The following is a 21,887-nucleotide window of genomic DNA, read 5'->3' on the forward strand; positions in this document are numbered from 1 at the left end:
TCGCTGCTACTACGGCATCTATTAATGAACCGAACAGTGAAATATTATGATGGATGATGATGATGATGATGATGATGATGATGATGATGATGATGATGATGATGATGATGGATTGAACATAACTGCGGACACACAAGTTCTATTCGAACAAAGACTATATACATATACAACCCGCAAAATACACCAGAAAAGAGAACGGCGCAAAAAAAAATCAATCAATCCAAACATCCATCACATCACATCGCAACTGAAGAAGCTATCAATAATCAATCCAATGCCATTCCGGCTTTATATTAAGCAAGCGAGGATGGAGTGAGCCTCCCACGATCAGATTGTCATACGTAGCACAGCACACGCAGACAATATCGTCATTGTTTTCCTTTCCTTTCCTTTCTCTTTCTCTTACATCCAGGGGAAGTATGCCCGCCGGTGGGATAAGTTGTACATCTCTCGATGATCTATCCGCATCTGCATCGATATGCTTCTTCCTACTCCAGCAAGATAAAGCCAGTAATCCACCTCACCCAATCAAATCTCAAAAATCGCAAAGCAATGTAGGATAACCCTTTAACTCAACGATATAGCCCCGCCCCTCCGGGCCCTCATGTGCAAGTAAGCCTGGAAAGCGCAGAACACGAAGAAAGCCTACACCAGCCATCGATCGGTCAGCATATCCATTCTTTCTCTCTCTCTCTCTCTTTTTCCCTCGTTCATCTCCACCACTCCAATCCATTATACATCAGGATTCAGGGATAAACACGTACAATATAAACCAACACAGCGGTGAAAATCGAAGCTGCGACCGCGGCGCCATCTTCAGGTTCACCTTCGGAGCCAGTGAAACCGGGGTGTTCGCTCTATTCCATGACTCTTTTGTCAGAATACTCCTTTCTTTTGGACGAGAATAGAATATTGATGTGGTATAAAACGCACCTTGTATAGCGAACCCAAAACGGAGAGGATAACGATGGCGAAGACGGAGATGACCACGCTATTTCAATGTCCCTTGTATTAGCTAGCTGGTTCTGGTTCTGGTTCTGGAGTCGCGCTGGGTGGGTGTATTGTAGACGTACCAGGACCATGCGTTTAGGGCTGAGACGACGGGCTTCATCTTGTATGATCTGGTATGATTGGGGCACCTTTCGGGGGTCGAGAGGAGGAGGGAGGGAGAGTTGGGAGTGGCTGGCTGGCGCGGCTCGGGTGGTTGATGGTGATACCCGCTATTCGATGAGATGCGATGAGATTTGCGAACTAGCGATGGGATGTATTGATCGCTGACACGGATAAAAGAGTGATGGAACTTTCAGATTGCCTGTCCAGGCTGCCTTTGAGAGGGGGGGGAATGAAGCCGTTGATGTCGTTGGATGATGTCGAGGATCGCAGGTGCCGGTGGAGACCTCCGGTGTGTTGGCGCTAAGCTGTTTTGGGGCGGGCGGTTGTGTGTCGAGACTTGTTGTCCGCGTCATGGTGTTGCACTGGATGGTTATACTTTGTCCCGTCAGGGGATTAAGTCTTTCGACTGATAGTATAGAGTAAATGAGTATTTTAGGTCTTGTGAGATGTCGCTCTTTGAATATGCGAGGTGTGTTAAAAGTAGTGTAGTAGTACTGGTTCCATTCATGGCCTCAGTGCTTTTAGTATTTGAAATATATATACATCATCTGCCATGTCTCATGTCTATTTTCATCCACAACTATCGCTTCAATCCAACAACCACGCCCTAATGCGTCTTGTTCCATTCTATACACTCATCAAACGTTACCCCAGATCCACCAAAGATATCCAACGCACTTCCAATCGTCAAATCCACCTTCCCTTGACTGCTGACGTGAACCTTCTCCAGATCCTGGAGATTCCGAGCACCTCCGGCATATGTGACAGGGATCGTGCACCACTGGGACAGCTTAGACACGAGCTCCTCATCAACACCCTGTTGCAGACCCTCAACATCTGCAGCGTGAATGAGGAATTCGGAACAGTAGGGCTCCAAGAGCGCAATTGATTCTGCTTCGGTTAGTTGTATCCGTGCAACAACTGGAAATCACAGCGAGAGAACAAAGCAAGCAAAACCATAACAACATAGCCATCAATCCAAAGCTAAGACTTCATGCTTACCTTGCGTAATCTCCATCTCAGTAATCGTCTGCCAGCGATTCATAGCCACAAACCACGTGTTGCCCTTCTTCCTGCAGCTCAGGTCCAAGACCAGCTTAGACCTATCACCATCCAGCGCAGCAAGGACAGACTGCAGCCGTTCAAGAGAGAACTTGCCCTCCGGGAAGAGGAACGATGTGATGATAACCTGCAATTGCAACATTAGCCATTACACTGCATAACAACACAACCCTCAACCTCCAACCCCCAATCTATCCATCATCCATCCACACCAACAAACCCCCCCCACCAAAAAAGAAGAAAGTAGAAACAAAGAAAACCAACCTTCTCAGCCCCCATCTCAATCCAATACTTCGCATTCTGATCCGTAATGCCCCCCGCAACCTGCAACCCAGCAGGCCAAGTCCTCAACGCCTCCTTAGCAGCCTCATCATTGCCCGGACCGAGCATAACAACATGTCCACCTCTCAAGTCATTCTTTCTATACAATTCCGCATAGTGACTGGCCGGCAACTTCGACACATAATTCGTCTTCAAATCCGCCGCAACACTGCTCAACGTTCCGCCCACTATCTGCTTCACCTGGCCGGAGTGTAAATCAATGCAGGGACGGAATTTGGTCATTTTGATGGAGGTATCCTCTGAAATGTCCACCACAAGTCACTCAATTCGTGTGTCTGATCAGTACTGTCGTGAATGAATAAATGACTCTATCTATTCCCCCCCCACGGTTTTGTGGAAATCCGACGAGGGGTTGCGCGGGTTATCTTATCTACACGTGATAGCAACTATACAGTATGGAGAATAAGTGGGTTACATAAGCCGGTTGTTTTACGGCAAAGTCGTCACTTTATCGCGCGCATTATTTTTTTCCGCCGGGACGAGTGGTTTGGTCGTTCAGCATTTTATTGTTTGGTTTATAGCAGCAGCACAAGGAATTGGAAATGGTCGGAAAGCGCAAGAGAGAGGCTGCTGTTGTCTCTAGGACTACGAAGGTGGATGAAGAGGAGGAGAAGACGACGCCACAGACGGAGACGACTGATGCGTCTGCTACGGATGTTTTTCGCAAATTCTTTGAGGCGCAGTTTCAGCCGTTGGAGGTGCCTGGGGGCCAGGTGACCCGTGGTGATGAGTCGGATGAAGAAGATAGTGAGGATGAGGATTTTGAGGAGGGATCTAAATCGGGCTCTGATTGGGATGGTCTTTCCGGAGAGGAAGACGAGGCTCCGGTTGAGGTGGTTGAGCATCGCGATATCAAAAGTCAGGATTTGTTGGATAAGAAGGCACGCAAGGCGTTTATGGTATGTCTACGAATTGTGCGTGTGCTGTTATGGTTTCTTTGCTAATTCGCCTCTACTAGACCTCGAAACCACCCTCGTATTCCGAAGAACCGAAGCCGGCGAAAAAGAAGGCCAAGAAGGAAAAGAGCGATGATGACGAGGAGGACGCCATGGATGCGGATAATCTGAAGAATGATCTCGCCTTGCAACGGCTCCTCAAAGAATCCCATCTGCTCGAGTCGGCGAATGAGCTTGCGCCAACCGGTAAAAACCGAATCAAGGCTCTCGATCTGAGAATGCAGGAACTGGGGGCAAAGGCATCTTTGTATAAGCAGAAAATGCCCACAGCGCACAGAAGAGGCATCAAGGAGAAGGCGGAAATGAAGGAAGATAGGCGCCGACGCGAAGCCAAGGAGAACGGTATCATCCTCGAGAAGCCCGCACCGAAATCAAATCCAGCCAGCACCAAGCGTCGGGAGCGCGGTGTCGGAGGTGCTTCTATCGGAAAATTTGCGGGTGGTGCTTTGAACCTGAGCAAGCGTGACGTGGCCGCCATTCAAGGCCCGCGCCGCACGACAAAGGGCAAGGGCAGGGGCAGAGGACGTCGCTAGGCCTGCCTGAGAGTCATAAGTGGCAGTACTAGCCACGCCTGACACCACTCCCAGTCAGATCCCTTTACGTTCCGTGCGCGCCCAGAGCACGCCGCCCTGATTCGACATGGATTGGCTGCCGAGCGTATCCTAGCCCCAGTAATGCTTACCGGAAGAGGGGTTGTAGTCTTGTTTCTTTACATGAGGAACTTTCTGTCAATCCTTCGCCTTCCTCTTGTTTTTCGGCTGTTTCACCAACACGCCCCGACCCCTTTGTGAAGGTCTACCGTGTCCAGACTGCTGTGATCGGTCGGGATCGAGTCCTCGATGTGCCGCAACAAAGGGGAGAGCAGAACGATGCGCCCGCTCGTAATGAGGACGTCGAGATGGCCCCGGCGTCCATGCGGGCTGCAGCCTTGATTCAATGCTGAAACTTCTGATTTGCCCGCTCAAACCTTAATCCCCGAAACGCCTTAAGACAGTGTGCGAAGCACGTTCCAATAACACCAAACTATGTGCGAGACCGAGCACGCTGTTCCGAATACGGTGATATCCCCGAGTCGAGCTAAGGTTTGAGGACGAGACCCTCAATTTCGAGACAGCCTATGGCCTTAGGACGTTTGAGAAGGTCGACGGACATGAGAATACCCCAGAGGTTGGCCAGTTATAGTCGCTAGGTGCTGTCTATAAACAGCTGAAGCACGAGTCATCCTAGATAGATAGATCTTAGAAAGCGTCTAGTCTCTTGTCGAGCAAAAATAGAACATCCCCATCTCGTATAGAGACACCCGGTGAAAGGGCACGCATGAACCGACTGTAAACAAGACTTTTAGTACCTTTTAGCTCGATTCCTTGGAGAACTACTATCAAGGTACACGTCAGTTCTCTCCAGTAGTAGCGCTCACCAAATGTTGAGTTGAGAAACCTAGCTTCTCATCTGATCAGTCATACTCCTATTTTTTCATCTCTAGCTCGGTCTCGGTTTAAGCCAGCCTAATAAGGACTAAGAGTTTGCCAGTCTGATATGATTGAGTTTGCCAGTTCTGCGGCTACAGGCACACCGATCTGCTACTAGCGGATAAACGTCCCACCCTCAGGCAGTTCCTCTGTCTGCTTATCTAGTTCCGGTGTACCGGGGTACCTGCATGAATAATCCGATATTATTAGGTTAGTGCAATAGCGGTTCCGTGGTTCCAATTCTCTAGTTCAGGTACCGCTGCCGTGAAGGGGAATGGAGAAGCCGCAAAAGGAGGAAAGAAAAATTGGATGCGAATTGCTAAGGCGTCAATAATAGTTCCCATTATTGTCATGCATCCATCCGGTTTTGTTAGTCATCTCCCACTAAATTCTGCATGCTCGTGCCTTTGCACGAACCACAAGCCATGAGGCGGGACAGGGAGACATCTTCGTCGTTTCAGATTCTGCACGTAACCTTTCCGAGCAGTGTACTTTGACACTTGCACCGGAATCGCTTGGAAATGTCGCTTAGTACGAGTCAGAAGTCTGAGTCGTGACCCGTAGAGACAGGGTGGTTGGTGCCTTCTGGAGAAGTCTAGACGATATCGTGCAAGCTGGATCTGGATCATTGCCGACTACACTTGGCATTTATCACCCCTTAAGCGGAAGTCTACCGAATCGCGCATGAAGCCGGATTGGTGCGTATAGCGTGTTGTTGTTGATAGCATGATGCGGAGTTGGAGTATCCATGCTCAGTGACAGAAAATGCCGCTATATGATCCTTCATGCAGGAACGTGGAAAAAAATGCGTAATCCCCACTCTTAGTGCTCACTTACCTGCTTGGCATATTGACAATGCACTAGATAGCTGGTGTGATTAGGCCCATGAGTATCTTTTCACCTTATTAGACAGGTATGATGGAAAATGTCATTCATCTGTTGTCCGTAATATCGAGAAGTCAACAATGTGGAGGATCGAGAGACAAGGGCAAGCTAGCTGATCGATCTATGGCCTGGGCAGAAACTTAGAGGCAAGAGGTGGGTTTGCGCACACGGAATTCCAGCTTTCTCCGTTGGTCGCCATATAGAACAGAGGGTAATACCAAGATCCGAGGTTTAAACGGCGAGAGAACAAGGCCGCTGATCATCTCCATTCCGATATATCCGGCCATTCCATTTGCTGACTGGCGGAGACAGATTCTTCAGGGAGCCAGTGTGCTTCTCTTGGGTCTCCGAGGTTTATTGGCATGGTTTACGGATTTATATCAGTTTGTGGGATAGTACGACTGTTGTCAACAAGCGACTATTGTGTGTGCGAAATCCTAGGTGAAAGAGGCCGACCAAGCTGGCCTACTGACCATCGACCGTATCGGCAATCCGGATGAGATAGATGTATCAGGCTGGGAAGATCAGCATAGGGACGGCGCACTCGCTACACATTCCACTAAGGAGCTGACAGTTGTAAACAGAATCCGGATGGACGCGACTCTAAGCTCCCCCGCACGTTCTCGAGTCAGGCCGGGAGTTTCATCTTGGACACTACTCCAGCTTAGCTTCATGGCTAGATACGAGACACAAGCTATCACCAGAACAGAAGGTAGAGATGTAGAAAGATGGACCTAGCGTTGGTCCGGCCTCTGTTTGATCGCCCTGAGCTGCCTATCTCATATCCCCGACAGATAGCACTGCTGTACAGGCCGAGGCCGAGTGCGGCACAGACTCATACAGTAAGAGATAGATGTTGCCCAGGTGGTCCTGGCAGTGACGGATGCCGGAAATTGGAACAGTGCTGGACTTTTCTAGATGGTTTCAGGCCTGACGATCAAACCCAGGCCCGTTGCACAGAGAGCGGGCCAAGCCTTCCCTTGCTGGAAATGCGGCCCTTCCTCTTCGCAGAAGGACAGAAAGGGTAAGTCAAAGTAGAATGGCCTTTTTCTGAACTAACTTACTACTAAGGCACTAAGTAGCGAGCTAATGCCGGCTTTACCAATGACGACCTTGTGGTCAGCAAGCCGGCAGAGGCGGCCGTAATTTATGGCCCCATTTGGTCTCCATCGAGAACCCCATGGAATCCAGGCACAATTGCCTATTCCGGCCTGGTTGCCACCCTATTAGGGTCTGGAAGGATTCAACCGTCAGGGGAGAGCTTGAGTTTCCAAGTTGTCCTTAGTACCACTTAGCATCTTCGATGGAGTACTGGAGTACTATCTACTGGCACTATTTGCCATGCTAACCTTAGTCTCGCTATGCTTCCGACTGTTGCTACTGGATTCGAGCCATCCCGACTCCATCCTAACCCCATCCCAATCCCCATCCTTACGCCGTTCTTCCACTTCCTTTCGCAGCTACTCCGAGAACTATTGCGAGATATCGTGTGAACTTACGTAGTCTGCTCCGAAGAGGCGTCCAGACTAAAAGACATGGCTTTGGATAACTCTAAATGTGTATGGGTGCGAGCTATCGGCGCCCTCTTGGGATGCTCGGTCTTTCGGACTTCTCCCAAATGCAGCAACCAGCCTCCGGCATTCTTGACTGGGTCTTCGGAGAATTTATCATGGTAGCAAGGGGTCTCTTCCCACCGACCCTGATCGATGACAGTGCTCAGATATCAGCCTGTCTATTTTTGTGATCTCTTGGTGGTCCCTGACCTCTCCTGACCGGCATACCCATGATGCCCCCCCTTTTTTTTGCCCAGCACACGCAGTCGTTGTAGTCTGCACAGTGCACGGTGACTATCTCTGTAGGTCTTTCTCTCTTTCTCTGCGGACATTCAGAATTCGGCCGAAACTGTGGAGTAGACTACTTACATAAAGATCTTGACGATCGGACCAATGACCGCCTGACAATCCCAGCACTTAAGTATGCCTCTATAACCAGCATACCCTATACTAGCCATCCTAGCCTCCTTGAGCGGGCTGAAGTGGAGGAAGTACAGTATAGGGGGCAATCATGGCCTTACGGCACACTTCGGACAGACTTTCGGAAGACACATCCTACCATGGATACCACAAGAATTGGGCTGTTAAGGCTTGGCGACTAAGCTTCGCCGTTTTCGCATCCATCCTTTGGATTGCGCAGATCACCCCTGATGCTCAACGTCCTGACCGTATGATGGCATGCTCCGGGGTTAAACCGGCTAGACCTCATTTTTCGCATCACCGCCTTTTCTCTCCCAAATTACCTAGCAAACAATTGCTTTCAGATTTGTCATCGTGATCGCGTTAAACAAATGGGTTAGCTCGGGTCACGAAACATGGATTGCGACATTACCCGCGCTTGTTTCCTATCCTGCTACAGTGATTCAGCCTGGTATGTGACTTGGGCGATCATTATGTCATCTCTGACATACCAGTGATAATATCATCAGGCATCTATGAATTCAGACGACGAGGACGATCTTGATGTTCTTAGAGTTAGGAACATACCCCATAAAGCACGATCCCAATATCGAAGTGCACTATATTGATGCACACGGACCAAACCTTGATGTCTCAAAAATGAGCTCGGGTAATCGGGCCCCTCATACTGTGTGCGATTTAATTTAAGATCGTTGTCTGTATCTTGTGAAAGAGTCAGGTGAATGTCATTTAGTCGATCGTGATAATTTGTATCCGATATTAATCTTTATTTGGAGGCTATGGTTGGTGGGCCAATGGGCGTAGCGCTTGCCGCTATGATGGTGATTGTGATTGATCATCTTGATCAGTTATATACGTCCAAAGACAATCAAAAGGCAGAAAGTACCTACTAAGTAGGTACTTACCAACTTACCGGGGTTTACTTTCCCAACTACTACTATCTTAAGTGACCCCCTCAACCAGCCTTGAGCGGCAAATCTCACCGGTCATGCGTCCCTTGGTGGCAGTGGCGTTTTGGGCTGTAGGCTATTCCTATCTTTGAGCAGCTAAGCCCACCATGCTTTTGGAAAATGTATGTGTAGTGTATGTACATGCGTGTAAGCACTGCCTGGCCGAGTGATCTCCTCCATCGGTACCCTTGATCTTCCCAAACAAAGGGGGCCAATATGCAAGCCGAAGGGGGCAAAACATATCATACTGTCCCACTACTTCGGTAGACTTCCCAAGAGGCTACTATCTACTCTGTATCTACTATCTACTAACTGTACAATACCAAGGATTGTACATCCTTGTGCGCCACGATCAAACTGGTCATCACGTAAGATCAGTCAGTCGGTTTATTTTTGGTGCCGTCAATTACTGTTGCCCTGAAGAGTTTCTACTAGTTAGATACTACTTCGGAAACCCGCATAATAACCCTGCATGTAATTCGCCTGTTGGACAGAAACTGGGCGGTGGTACTGGTGCATGGCTAGTCTGACAATCAGATGAGCCCATGTCAAGTAAGTAATACAACACTGCCATTGCCATGCCATGCCATGCTACACCAGGCAATCATCTGCAGATGACTATAGCATGGCCTAGCCGCCAGATATCCAACCACACATTGAAGAAGCAGGTTGGAAGCCTTTGTCTTACTATATTGCCAGAACAAACACAAGACAAAGGTGATGGACGGATGGATGGGCTATTACTAGCTACCCTACTAGTCTACTAGTCATACTGTAGCTACAGTAGTCACATACAGGTAAGTAAATAGGCAAGGGTAAACAAACCTATCTCACAGAGAGAGAGGAAGGCACACTAGTACCACGACTGGAAGGTGGATATTGCTTCTCTCAGTTCTATTGGGGCCACTGAAAATTGTGGGTTGGAAGGGATAATCCATGCCAGCCATTGGCGGAGTAGTAAGCGCTCACCAGAACTCTGAAACAAGGGGCGAATGCTTCAAGATTGTTTCCCGCGCCAGTTTGATCGGGCAGGCTTGGCGTTGTGGTCTTTTCTTGGTTCCACCCAGGGCGGCAAACCCAGCGAGGCGCCTTGGTTTGTGATTTCATTTCCATGCCTTGACCAAGCGGGTAGCATTGCTGGCACAAAGGGTGTAAAAAAAGAAAAGAAAAAAGAAGAAAGGGTAGTGGACTACTTACTACTGTAGAAGAAGGTTGGTAGCGATGAATTGGGCGGTTAAGCAAGCCGCATCTTCTCGTTCTTATTCGATGTGACTTCCCACTTACCATAGCCGCTGGCTGTGATATGCAGTGCTAGTGTCAATGGTGGGTTGTGTCTGTGTATGTGTGTAATGCTTGGATAGGCTGGAGTGAGACCTGGCAAATGGCCCCCAAGAAGAATGAGGCCCCCAAATAAATCGTCGCCTAAGTAAGTTGAAAAAGAGGAGGGTACATCGCCCGTGCGCGCCTATGTGCATATCTGGTGGTGTACAACTACTTACTACACAATACTTACTCTTACTACACCACAGAGGGGAACCCTTCTCCTGATTTCCCCTTTTCCAAAAGCTTCTGGTAGTAATATCGGGATGCCAAGAGATAGAGCTTACTTGTGTTAAGGCTCTTTGGATCCCACTCAAGGAATTTTTGTCCACAGAGAAAGCGTACTGATATCCTATTTTGGTTGCAAATCCGAATTCCCAACAGTCAGGCCGTCGGATACCCATGATCCATCATGGAGGTGCCTAGGCTACCGGGACCAACTCCACTTTTGCATGTTCTGTTTGCCCATTTCGTTCTTCTGTGTAAGGTTAGCCACACCTTCCCCACACATAGCAGAAAGCCAGTAAATATCGCGCGGCCCATGATGTAAGATATCTTCAGGAAGCGCTCTTTAAATTAACAGTCGCCAAGTCGGAGCAGGTAGGCTACCCCACAGAATCAATGGGATTGGCTTAAAGCTTTGGGGTGTATGATTGCAAGCTGCAGGAAGAGACAGGGTGTGTATGATGATTATTATGTTAGTATATGTGAGTTAGTATGTAGTACTAGAGACCCTTTCAACTGATGGTTTTCTTTTTTTCCTTTTTCCTTTTTTTCTCATTTCAAAGTTGGTATGACCGACCAGGAAATCAACTGACTAGTAAGTTGAACTACTTAGCAAGATAACTTACTCCGTACTGAATGCTCTTACCACCTTCCAGCAGGTTTCTATGAATAAGTTTAGCAACGATGGAGGTGGACTAACCCAAGAGGGAGGCGGGCCCGGCAACAAAAAAATAACTAACGGATGGGATGGATTGGAATCTTTGGAAGTCGGCGGCAGCCCCACTGTCTGATAATCTGGTTATCCTCCTGGTACCTGACCGTTTGGATACCTAATTATCTTACCATTGACCCCACTTTTTGGAGGTGTGATTTCGCTGCTGAGAGAAGCAAATAGCACAATAATCGGTCCTGGCAGGTTACTTCAGGGAGCAGCCCTTTTTACCATACATGTATAATTCCTGTATCGTATGATTTGATTACCGGGAGGGCCCTCTCTCTCCCTCTCTCTCTCTCTCTCTCTTCTCTCTCCTCTTTTTGCCCTTAGGCTCTCTCAGACTTTCTGTCCTCTTTTTTTTTCCCTCCTCTTTTATTATAATATCGTTATTTTATTTATTTACTCTGAATATTCTTTCTTTTCTTTTCTTTTTCTTTTTTTAATTTTTTTTTATTTCTTCCCTTTCCCCCCTGCCCTGAAGTCGGTCCCTGGCGCCAGTCTCCACTTATATTTTCCTATTCTTTACTCAGTGGGTAAAAAAAAGCCCTACTTTCTCGCCGTGCGCGTATCCCGGAGCCCAACCAACTAAGTAAGTAACTTAGTCAAGCCGCCCAGGAGGGAGGAGAAGAAAGTAGTAGAAAGAGAGACTCCAGAAGTGGGCGCGACTCGATCCGCGGGTCTCGGTCGGCGGCACTCCCTGAATTCCTCCTCCCAGACCCAAAGTCTCCGTCTCTCGACACTGGCTGGTCGTTTAAATTATTATTGTTCTTTTTCCCGATTTTATTATTTATTGTTAGATTATTATTTTATCGATTGGCATTATTATTACCGGTTACCGACTGCCCTTCCATACTTGATCTGTACCTCATCTCTGCTGTAAAAAAGCAAGTCCCTACTTCATCCCTCCACCTCTTCCTCTTCCTCTCTTCCCCTTCCCCTCCTACTCTTCCCCATCGCGACTGGCATCTCTTGTTTTTCTTCTTCCATTTTTACTTCGTCCTTCCTCTTCTTCTTCTTCTTCACCTCCTTTCGTTTCAGTTCACATCCCCATCTTCGCCGTGCGAGTTATCTCAACCCAAGGGACTTGTAATCGGGCTGGCCCAGTTCAACTCTCTGTTGCTCTCTCTCTTTCTCACTGCCTTTCATTTGCCCTTTGTTGACGAGGGTCGGCACAACGTCAGCGCCTAACTACTTGCTTGCTACTCTTTCCATACAAGAGGCTGGCACCTCTTTTTTACCTACCCATCAGCTGTGTTTGGATAACCCTTTTGTGTTTCACGATCCCGTCGTCGAACACCCTATATCCAAACCTGTTTCTATCTTTATATAGCATTCAATCCTCCGAGATCGCTCCCCTTGATTCCTTGCGAGTGGTTGTTTGTCCGCTTTCCTAACCGGGTGTTGTGACTGTGCGTAACTCCTTGCTCTGCCCAACCGGTGCTCTGTGACACCGTCCACTTGCCGCTTCCATGGCGCTCTTCTTTGTTCGCGCTTATGCTTGCAAGCAAACCGTCGTTTTAAGATTTGACTGATTCCCCGACAGACTACTGTATCACATCCGCTATGTATTCCCAACATGGTGCCCCTATGGCACCTCCCCAAAAGCCGGAGACGTTTATGCTTTCCACTGAAGCCCAGCAAAGCCTTCCACATGACGCGCAAGTCGCGCTGCAGCAGGTTGACAATCGTACGTTTTCCTTTGCGATGCTTACAACACCTGTATCTTCAGTCTGGCTCTCCAGTGCCTTCAACCCAGGCCCTTTGATGGACCCCTGACTAATGGTCTATCTCTGGTATAGTCAAATACTTTCTCCTCTCGGCGCCAGTGGACTGGCATGCAGATCAACTCATCCGGCGCTTCTTGCTTCCCACTGGCGACTACATCTCTTGCGTCTTATGGTTAGTTGCGATCGTCGCAAAGCCATGCAGTTGATCAAAGAACACCTAAACTGATTCGCGATAGGAGTAATCTCTTTCACATCTCCGGAACCGACATCGTCAGATGCCTGGCATTCAGATTCCAGGCCTTCGGGCGCCCCGTGAAGAATTCGAAGAAGTTCGAGGAGGGTATCTTCTCGGACTTGCGAAACCTCAAGGCCGGAACTGATGCTACTCTAGAAGAACCCAAGAGCCCGTTCCTCGACTTCCTCTACAAGAACAATTGCATTCGAACCCAGAAAAAGCAGAAAGTCTTCTACTGGTACAGTGTGCCACACGATCGGCTGTTTCTTGATGCGTTGGAACGTGATCTAAAGCGGGAGAAAATGGGGCAGGAGGCGACCACGGTTGCGGTCAGCGAGCCTGCTCTGTCTTTCGAGTTCGATTCATCCCAGTCGCTGTATGAACAACTCACAAAGGCACAACAAGCAAATTCCTCATCGTTTGCTGCACACGCAAGTACGACATATGGCCAACCCGCATCCCCAGTGGTTCGGACCGTTGACGCTATGCCTCCTCCCCAGATGGCTCCCCAGATGGCTCCCCCGGCGCTACCCCTTCTCCCGGACGAGTCGGGCAATCCGGCGATGTACAACCCAGTTCCTATGCCCACCACCCTGGCCCAGAGCGTTATTAAGCGCGAAGCCGAATACGGGCACATTCAATACGACCGCAATGGCATGCCCATTGCTCGTCTACACCAGCGCCATGCCTCCATGCCCACCTTCGTCGAATACTCGCCGGCGCCATCGTTCGTTTCGTCTCAATACGAGGACTACAGCAACCGGGGTCTATCGTTCGAGCCTGTTACACCTCCTCAGCACAGCTCCCACCTTGGAGCTGAACCGGCATACATCGCTAACGAAGACACCGGTCTCTACACCGCCATCCCCGATATCTCTTCCGCAACCCACTTCAATCCAATGATGCAGCTACCCCCGTCGAACCTTGCCCATGCGCACTACCCGCCGCCTGCAAGAACTTTCCCTTCAAATGTCTACTCGGTCATCGAAGGCTCTCCTACATACAAGCAACGTAGGCGGCGGTCTTCGATACCCCCGAGTATCACCAGCGTTGGCGCTGGGCCGCACCCCCAGGTGACTAGTGCACCGAACCAAGCTGTTGCGTACGCTGCCCATAAACCCAGCGACCTTCGTCGCTCAGTCTCTAGCTCGGTGGCTCCGGTAGCGGAGGTGGACGAGCCTCATCATGATCAGTCTTTCAGGGCTGCCAATGGCTATCGCGCTGCAGTCCTTCCCCAGAAGAACCTGCTGCATGAGATGTCCCGCAACAGCACCCCGCTGCCGAGTCTCGAGGAAAACCCCGAGCAGGGTACCTTGGCTCTTGCAAATCAACCAGATGACTTAGCGCCTCTCCCTAGCGGTGAGGCGCTAGATGCATCTGTCCAGAACAGTGCGACGAATAAGAATGACCGATACGGTCCCATCCGTCGTGCTCGGAGCGCTACCATGATGGAGCTCGGCCCCTACCCGCAGAAGTCACACTCCTGCCCCATTCCATCATGCGGACGCCTCTTTAAGAGATTAGAACATTTGAAACGGTAAGCTGCAAAATTCTATTTTTATGAGCTTCCCAATTGGTCCGGGTTCCTGAAGGGATCGGCGGAAGCCTTAAAGCTATTGTTTCTGTAGCCGCCGACTAACATGAAGGATGCAGACACGTGAGAACACACACCCAGGAGAGGCCATACCCTTGTCCTTACTGCAACAAAGCATTTTCCCGATCGGACAACCTGGCACAGTAAGTTATCAGCATGTTCACTCAGTATTTATTGCAGGATGCTAATCTGCCTTACAGACACCGTCGAATCCACGAGGCTCAACAGGATGGGCAGCAGCCCCTTTCTGGCCACGAGGAAGACCTGGAAAATGAAGAGAACGGATTTGGTTCAGCCGAGGAGGGGTCTTCCCCGTCTGAATCTGTCTCAGGTGCCATGGTTAATGTTCCTGGCATGACCACGATGCCCTCCGCTATGACTCTGCCATCGGCTATGCCCACAATGGTCGCTCCTCACATGATTGCGCCTCAACTGTTGCAGCAGCAGCTATGAGTGACGCGCCATGGTGGACCTCTAACTGGTCGATACTTTGCCAGACATGTCACACATTACTCTGTTCGCTTTGTTCAGTTCTTACTGATGCTTTTGCATCTCGACCCTCGGTCGTCTACTGTGTTCTCACTTATTAAGTCGTGGAGTTGAGGGCGCGTGTCTGCATACAAAACGTCCCTTTCTCCGTTCTTGATTGATTGCATCGCCAAGTGTACGCTGTTCGGCCCTGTGGCCCCTGTACGTTGATGCCACGTCACTGAGGCTCTGTTGACAGCTATTGGCTTCCTGCAGGATGTCATCTCCTGCTTTGCGGCCTTGTCCCCCGGGTGATGGCGGGGCTGCTTCCAGATTTGGATTGATTCTTCCTTTGTTTCCTATTCGCGGTCGGTCTGGATTTGGTGTCCATAATAAGCGTTACATGTGTTCGTTCCTCGGGGTTGGTAAGCTGTTGTCTTTACCCCATAATTGTGCTTGTGTCTTACCTTGTCTCCTTTTGTTCGGTCGGGTTCCTGGTTCTATTTGTCTTATGTGCTATGTTGATAATGGGCTTTCTTGTACTATTTCATTTATCGCGGTGATGGGAATATTTGGTGGGTTGGATTTACAGATGAGGTTGATCAAAAAGGGCACATAGCTTGAAAAGGCTACTTTTCTTTGCTCGTGGGATATTTTGCGCGGCTCTCCAGGCACACCTGAAGCGGGAATGCAAGAAGGAGGTCTGGATTTGAAGCTTCTTCCATTATAGATATTCCGAGAAGATGGGTTCTTGTGTCTGCGGCGGGCGTGCATAGGTTGAGCACATACATATAGATACGAATCAAATGGTAATGAAACCCATGCTGTTAAATGACTAGTAGCCGTAAAAGTAAGTCAGGGGATGGATGTTTGTCACTTGTCAGACGACTGCGTGTCTCCGCCTGATCCAATCGTGACCCGTTCGACCCGGCTTCCAGATCGGGCTATATCACGTGCATGGCCTGCTGACGTCGACCCGATTCTACAAGGTATCGTCATCCAAGACACCCCCATCGTATTCATCAGGAATGCCTCCTCTTTATTTCTCTGCAGTGAGCTGTTCTTATAGTCCGCCTAGCATGGTGCAAGACTAGGACCCCAAAGGGTTGATCTTTGTGCCATACCTCCTATCTGCTGATACTGCTCCCTGAGCGCTTCACTTTCCATAAATACATACTCGCGTGTCCACTACTACCTCTTGCCGAACCCTGAGGAATCCAACCACGTTTCAACAGCCTGTTTGAGATTATCACACACTTGCACTACCACTTGCTTCAACCTCCGGCAGGAAGAAGCCACAGAACGGTTGCATTCCATACTGGACTAGCTTGTGTACCACGGCCTTTCCAAACCCTTGGGTCTATCTATCCACTTCTAACCATTCCATATGCTACTAGTCCCGCGTGTGCTATCTTCGGGGCTTTTTCTATCCCATGAATGACTAAAGCAGGAAGACCTGATCGTATCACACACACGCGCGGTAACTTCTTTTGAATCCCCCGATTGTTAACAGGGGGTCGTTGTGTCCAGCAACGCTGCTTTTAGCTAGATCAAATGCCAGAGACGCATAAGCGGTTCGCTGACGAAACATCCCCTTTGGTGGGAGCATCTGACAATAATCAAGTGCATTCGATGTCAAGAAATGGAGATAACAACGGGACCAGCGGGGCTGGAGATGCTCACCATCTGTCTGAGACGAAGAGCAGCTGGTACCTGTTTTTGTTGACTTTGAGCATTGGCGGGTAAGTGGCTAGTCTAGTCCGTTGGCGATCTAGTCTAGAACTGTTTCGGTGTGGTGTATGGCTTTTGCCCGAAGCTGACGAATTGTTGTTCTAGTCTTCAGGTTGTGTGGTCCACTGAGCTATCAAATGGATCGGTAAGCTACCACTGCTTCTAGGGCTTCATGTGGGAATAGGGTGCTAATTGTGTTCCTGAGCATAGCCCTACCTCCTGTCCCTCGGAATGAGCAAGGCTTTACTTGCATTCGTTTGGATTGCTGGTCCTATCACAGGTACCCTTGTGCAGCCGTATATCGGCATCTGCAGCGACAATTGCCGCATATCATGGGGCAAGAGAAAGCCGTTCATGGTAGTGGGCGGCATTGCGACGGTCATTTCTCTCCTTGCTCTCGCCTGGGTCAAGGAGATGACCGGAGGCTTCCTTGGCCTTTTCGGTGTTGATCCGGCCTCCAGTGCAACGCGGACTGTGGTCATTGTACTGGCCACCATCCTGATGTACTGCCTTGACTTTTCTGTAAATACTGGTAGGTTTCCTTATGCTTCGCTTATATGTGCAATCTTAAAGTGACCGTTCGGTTGCAGTGCAGGCAGGCATCCGGTGTTTCATTGTGGACAACGCCCCTTCGCACCAGCAGGAGGCGGCAAATGCGTGGGCTAGTCGGCTCACCGGCGTTGGTAACATTCTTGGGTACATTTTTGGATACATGGACCTGCCTAAATGGTTCCCGTTCTTGGGAAACACACAGTTCAAAGTCCTCTGTGCATTGGCGTCCGTCGCACTTGGGATAACGTTGTTGGTCAGCTGTTTATACATCAAAGAACGCGATCCCCGTCTAGATGGCACGCCCTCATCGGGGAACCCTGGGCTTGTGACATTCTTCAAGCACGTTTTCAAGTCGATCAAACACCTGCCGCCGGAGATCGCCAAGGTGTGCGAAGTTCAACTTGCCGCGTGGGTGGGTTGGTTCCCTTTCCTTTTCTATTCCACGACATATATCGGGCAGCTCTTTGTGAATCCGATTTTCGATGGACACCCGGGTCTCTCGGATGATGATATCAACAAAGCTTGGGAAGAAGCTACGAGAATTGGGACATTTGCGCTGCTGGTCTACGCAATCATCTCATTTGTGACAAACCTAACGCTGCCTGTCCTTGTTGTTCCTACCTACAAGTCAGCTGTTCCTTCTGAGCCCACTCCTACGGAAGGTGAGTCGGAGGACGAGCCCTTCCTAGGCAATAGAAGGCTGTCTACATCCTCGATTAGCACTGCCATGGAAGCACCCGCGCCCATCTTGGGAATCGATAAGGGCGATTCAGGAGAAAACAAGTGGCTATCAAAGTTGCAGATTCCCGGATTCACCCTTCGGCGTGCGTGGCTCATGTCGCACATCTTGTTCGCTGTCTGCATGTTTAGCACATTCTTCATCTATTCTTACCAGGCGGCAACGGTGGTTATCGGGATCGTTGGTATCTCATGGGCATTGACGCTTTGGGCACCCTTTGCCCTAATCTCTGCGGAGGTCTCCCGCATTGACACGGAGCGTCGCATTCGGCGGCATCAGAATGGGGGTGCAGTCTCCGAGCAGCCTCGAGATGATACGAGATTACCAGCCCGAGCCAATACCGACGAGCAAGACCTGGAGAATGGATCACCCAATTCAACTACAAAGGCAGGGGAAGTGGAAGAGGAAGAAAACCTGGCACAGGCAGGGATCATCCTCGGACTGCACAATGTGGCCATCTCGGCGCCACAAATCATCTCGAGTCTGATTTCTAGTGCGATTTTCAAGGCGTTCCAGAAGCCTCGGGGTGAGCCGTGGGATGACAGTGTTGGGTGGGTGATGAGATTCGGGGGCTGCGCGGCAGTACTGGCGGCAGTGCTGACCAGTAGGCTTACCGAGGGAGCAAGGGGAGTGAGTGTTTCATCGTAGGAGGTTCTCTTATTGGGGTGGAGTAACAGACACAAAGATAGTAACATCAAATACTACACATTGATGGAGAGTTATCATAATCTGTAACACCAGGCCGAAGTGGAAGGAATAGTAGAAACAAAAAAAGACCCGTTATTGTAGGCAAAAAGTAACTAACCAGCAATAGTTCATTCTATTGAGGCGACGTCACACGCCAGGAGGATCAGCGGGCCGAACAGCGACGGGTCTTGGCCACGCGGGACTCCGGCGGGCGTTGACGAATACTTGTCCCCTACAACTCATGCCAGCTTTCGCTTCACACATCATTACAGTCTCTCGCTTTTCGCTGCTGTTGCGCCTTTCTGCCTCCCGTCAGGTCTTTTGCGATCGGCAGATTATGTGTGCCTGGTCCCCGTACCAGAGACTCGCTGCTGGGCGTTAAACCGTCATCCGCGTCGTGATTGCGAGGGATATCCCCAAACAATGGCTACCCAAGTGATGGGCGACTTTTTACACCAGCTAATCCGTATGTCTCCAATGTCCCATGCGATACCAGTGTTTCAGTTAGGAGGAGGATGTCAAGATTCGGGGTGATGGTTGAGAGATCCCTGGGGATTTCCTCTGTGAGGAGGCGGCGGCCCCTTGTGATGAATGGATGCATACGCGGTCGGGCAATTTGAAACGGAGACGATCACTAACGACCTCGTGCTTTTCAGGGAGAGCTGTGGATTCGGATACGGACCCCGATGATGGTACGCGCATTATACTCCTTCCAAATATTCTATCTCTGGTCTTGGCCATTCGATCTGACAATGTCGGATTTACAGCAGATGCTCCGGATACCGGCGATAAGGAGTTCTTCAGCTCCTGGGCGCTCTTCATCCTAATTATGTTGTTGATGTTCGCGCTATTCACGAGTTACATTCTCCAACAGAAGAAGATTCAGGCGGTTCATGAAACAGTGCTGTCTATATTTGCGGGTACGTCGATCGCAGCTTGGTTGTTTCCTCTCGGGATACTGTGAGGGTCAGGCGCTCATGGGTTTGGGATAACTTTAGGCATGTTCGTCGGATTGATCATCCGATTGAGTCCTGAGTCACCTATTCAGGATAGTGTCACCTTCGATTATCAATTCTTCTTCAACCTTCTCCTTCCTCCGATTATTTTGGCGTCGGGCTACGAATTACACCAGGCGAACTTCTTCCGAAACATCGGTACCATTCTCACCTTCGCCTTCGCTGGAACGTTTATCTCTGCTATTGTGCTGGGACTGGTCTTGTTTGTCTGGACGAGAATCCCGTTGGATGGGCTGAATATCTCCTTCGTTGAGGCTATCGCAGTCGGTGCGACTCTGTCGGCGACGGATCCAGTCACTATCTTGGCTATCTTCAACTTGTACAAAGTCGAGCCGAAGCTCTACACGGTCATTTTTGGCGAGTCGATCTTGAACGATGCCATTGCTATTGTGTTATTCGAGACTGCGCAGAAGTACGCCGACAGTGATGCGGGTTCCTTGACTTTCTTGAACTTGTTCGAGGCTATTGGAGTGTTCTTGCTGGTTTTCTTTGGAAGTATGATGGTGGGTATCATCGTCGGCATCATGACCGCTCTGGGCTTGAAGTACACGCATGTGCGCCGCCAGCCCAAGATTGAGAGTTGCTTGATTGTCCTTATCGCCTATGCCAGTTACTTCTTCTCGAATGGTGTCTATTTGTCTGGTGAGTGATGTGCTTTTCACCAATGGTGTGAAGCAAGCTGACATTCTTAGGTATTGTGTCTCTTCTGTTCTGTGGAATCACCCTCAAACACTATGCGTACTACAACATGTCGCGCCGTACCCAACTCACCACGAAATACCTCTTCCAAGTGATGGCGCAATTATCGGAGAACTTTATCTTCATTTATCTCGGACTCGACTTGCTCGTCCAAAGACATCTACAGTTCAAGCCTCTCTTTATCCTGGTCGCCGTTTTCGGTATCTGTGTTGCGCGTTACTTGGCGGTGTTCCCGCTGTCCAAGGCGATCAACTGGTTCATCCGATACAGAGCCCGTCGCCGCGGCATGGATGTTGCTGACGAGCTGCCCTTCGCTTATCAAGCAATGCTTTTCTGGGCAGGTCTGCGCGGAGCTGTCGGTGTTGCGCTGGCCGCGGGCCTGAAGGGCGTCAACGCCCCGGCGCTGCGAGCCACTGTTCTCGTGGTGGTGGTGTTGACCGTCATCATTTTCGGTGGCACGACGGCCCGGATGTTGGAGATTTTGGGAATCCGGACCGGAGTTGTTGAAGAGATCGAGTCGGACGATGAGTTTGACATCGAGGTCACCAACGGTGGCACCTACTACAAACGCTCCGATACAGGCTTGGGATACACGCCTCGCCGTATGGACTCGACCATTCCGTTGGACGGAGTGCCGCGCGGTGATATAGACCGGAACAACAGCTATTCGAGCGGCAACAACCGTCGCCCCAGTCCTCCTCCATCCGGCTCGGGCCGTACGCGAGGCCATGCCCGGCTTTATTCCAACGCATACAGCCAGAGAGATTCAGGGCGTGATCGTACGTCGACAGCCACGCTGCTGGGTAGTGCCGCCCGCAGCCACAGCGATAGCGATGTGGCCAGTGAGGACGAGTTTGGCTTGAGGACTACCGGAAAGAACCGTGTGGCAGACGCCGATCAATTGGACGCATTTGACCTTGATGTTGAGGATGTGCCGTCCGATGACGACCTTCCCCCGTCCGCCCCGGCGCCGACTACCTCGCGCCTCAGGCGATCGCCATCCCAGCCGCAACAATATTTGGAGCCGTCGCAGACCACTCCCCCCAACAATACCTCGCCTAACCGGCGCGAAACCGGATTGAGTGCCCGCGATGCCATTCGAGACCTCTTCTCGGGAGGACCGTCCGGGGACCACGCGGCGTGGTTCCGACAGTTGGACGAAGATTATATCAAGCCTCGACTTTTGTTAGATCAGTCGAACCACAAGGGGCCTGGTGCTGTTTAGATGATACTCCAATCGTTTCTTTTCCACCTTGTGTGTACTCATAATGCATGATTCCAACTTCTGTTCAACTGTTTCTTCTGCCAGCCTCCTATTTTCGGGATGGTTGTTGTTCCTTCTGCTCGACCCCTGGGGGTCTGTTGGTGGTTGTAGCTCGCCCTGTTGCGTTCAGTAGCGAGTATGCTCCAGACAGCAATTCCCTTTTTC

The 21,887-nt window shown here is 50.0% G+C and overlaps 6 protein-coding genes across 6 annotated transcripts; 4 read left to right on the plus strand and 2 right to left on the minus strand.

The window, feature by feature from the left end:
• Positions 1-50: 50 nt before the first annotated feature.
• On the minus strand, positions 51-1,466 carry BO83DRAFT_445108 (uncharacterized protein; the record flags this gene model as incomplete). Its single annotated transcript, XM_025536532.1, has 5 exons — positions 51-697; positions 765-857; positions 934-991; positions 1,074-1,220; positions 1,282-1,466. The coding sequence occupies 5 exons, from the start codon at positions 1,464-1,466 to the stop codon at positions 536-538; spliced, it is 645 nt and encodes a 214-aa protein (XP_025388116.1). The 3' UTR covers positions 51-535.
• A 152-nt stretch (positions 1,467-1,618) lies between these two features.
• Positions 1,619-2,830, minus strand: BO83DRAFT_337758 (1-(5-phosphoribosyl)-5- ((5-phosphoribosylamino)methylideneamino)imidazole-4-carboxamide isomerase HIS6). The gene is made up of 3 exons (XM_025528485.1): positions 2,440-2,830; positions 2,116-2,302; positions 1,619-2,004 (listed from the first exon to the last, which is right to left on the minus strand). Exons 1-3 carry the CDS (start codon positions 2,737-2,739, stop codon positions 1,721-1,723), a joined length of 771 nt encoding a protein of 256 aa, XP_025388117.1. The 5' UTR covers positions 2,740-2,830; the 3' UTR covers positions 1,619-1,720.
• A 229-nt stretch (positions 2,831-3,059) lies between these two features.
• Positions 3,060-4,006, plus strand: BO83DRAFT_426979 (uncharacterized protein; the record flags this gene model as incomplete). Its single annotated transcript, XM_025535318.1, has 2 exons — positions 3,060-3,416; positions 3,476-4,006. 2 exons carry the CDS (start codon positions 3,060-3,062, stop codon positions 4,004-4,006), a joined length of 888 nt encoding a protein of 295 aa, XP_025388118.1.
• A 2,183-nt stretch (positions 4,007-6,189) lies between these two features.
• BO83DRAFT_417136 (uncharacterized protein) lies at positions 6,190-7,188 on the plus strand (the record flags this gene model as incomplete). Its single annotated transcript, XM_025534735.1, has 5 exons — positions 6,190-6,222; positions 6,269-6,539; positions 6,622-6,669; positions 6,775-6,851; positions 6,910-7,188. The coding sequence occupies 5 exons, from the start codon at positions 6,190-6,192 to the stop codon at positions 7,120-7,122; spliced, it is 642 nt and encodes a 213-aa protein (XP_025388119.1). The 3' UTR covers positions 7,123-7,188.
• A 4,977-nt stretch (positions 7,189-12,165) lies between these two features.
• steA (sexual development transcription factor SteA) lies at positions 12,166-15,165 on the plus strand. The gene is made up of 6 exons (XM_025527608.1): positions 12,166-12,419; positions 12,554-12,697; positions 12,810-12,909; positions 12,974-14,509; positions 14,626-14,709; positions 14,767-15,165. The coding sequence occupies exons 2-6, from the start codon at positions 12,574-12,576 to the stop codon at positions 15,017-15,019; spliced, it is 2,097 nt and encodes a 698-aa protein (XP_025388120.1). The 5' UTR covers positions 12,166-12,419; positions 12,554-12,573; the 3' UTR covers positions 15,020-15,165.
• A 1,831-nt stretch (positions 15,166-16,996) lies between these two features.
• Positions 16,997-21,683, plus strand: BO83DRAFT_398748 (bifunctional K:H/Na:H antiporter NHX1; the record flags this gene model as incomplete). The annotated part of the gene is made up of 6 exons (XM_025533279.1): positions 16,997-17,297; positions 17,356-18,582; positions 19,400-19,435; positions 19,514-19,663; positions 19,742-20,401; positions 20,452-21,683. The coding sequence occupies 6 exons, from the start codon at positions 16,997-16,999 to the stop codon at positions 21,681-21,683; spliced, it is 3,606 nt and encodes a 1,201-aa protein (XP_025388121.1).
• Between the last annotated feature and the right edge of the window lie 204 nt (positions 21,684-21,887).

The sequence above is a fragment of the Aspergillus eucalypticola genome, assembly GCF_003184535.1.
Source record: "Aspergillus eucalypticola CBS 122712 chromosome Unknown BO83scaffold_12, whole genome shotgun sequence".
In the NCBI taxonomy this organism is placed as follows: Eukaryota; Fungi; Ascomycota; class Eurotiomycetes; order Eurotiales; family Aspergillaceae; genus Aspergillus; species Aspergillus eucalypticola.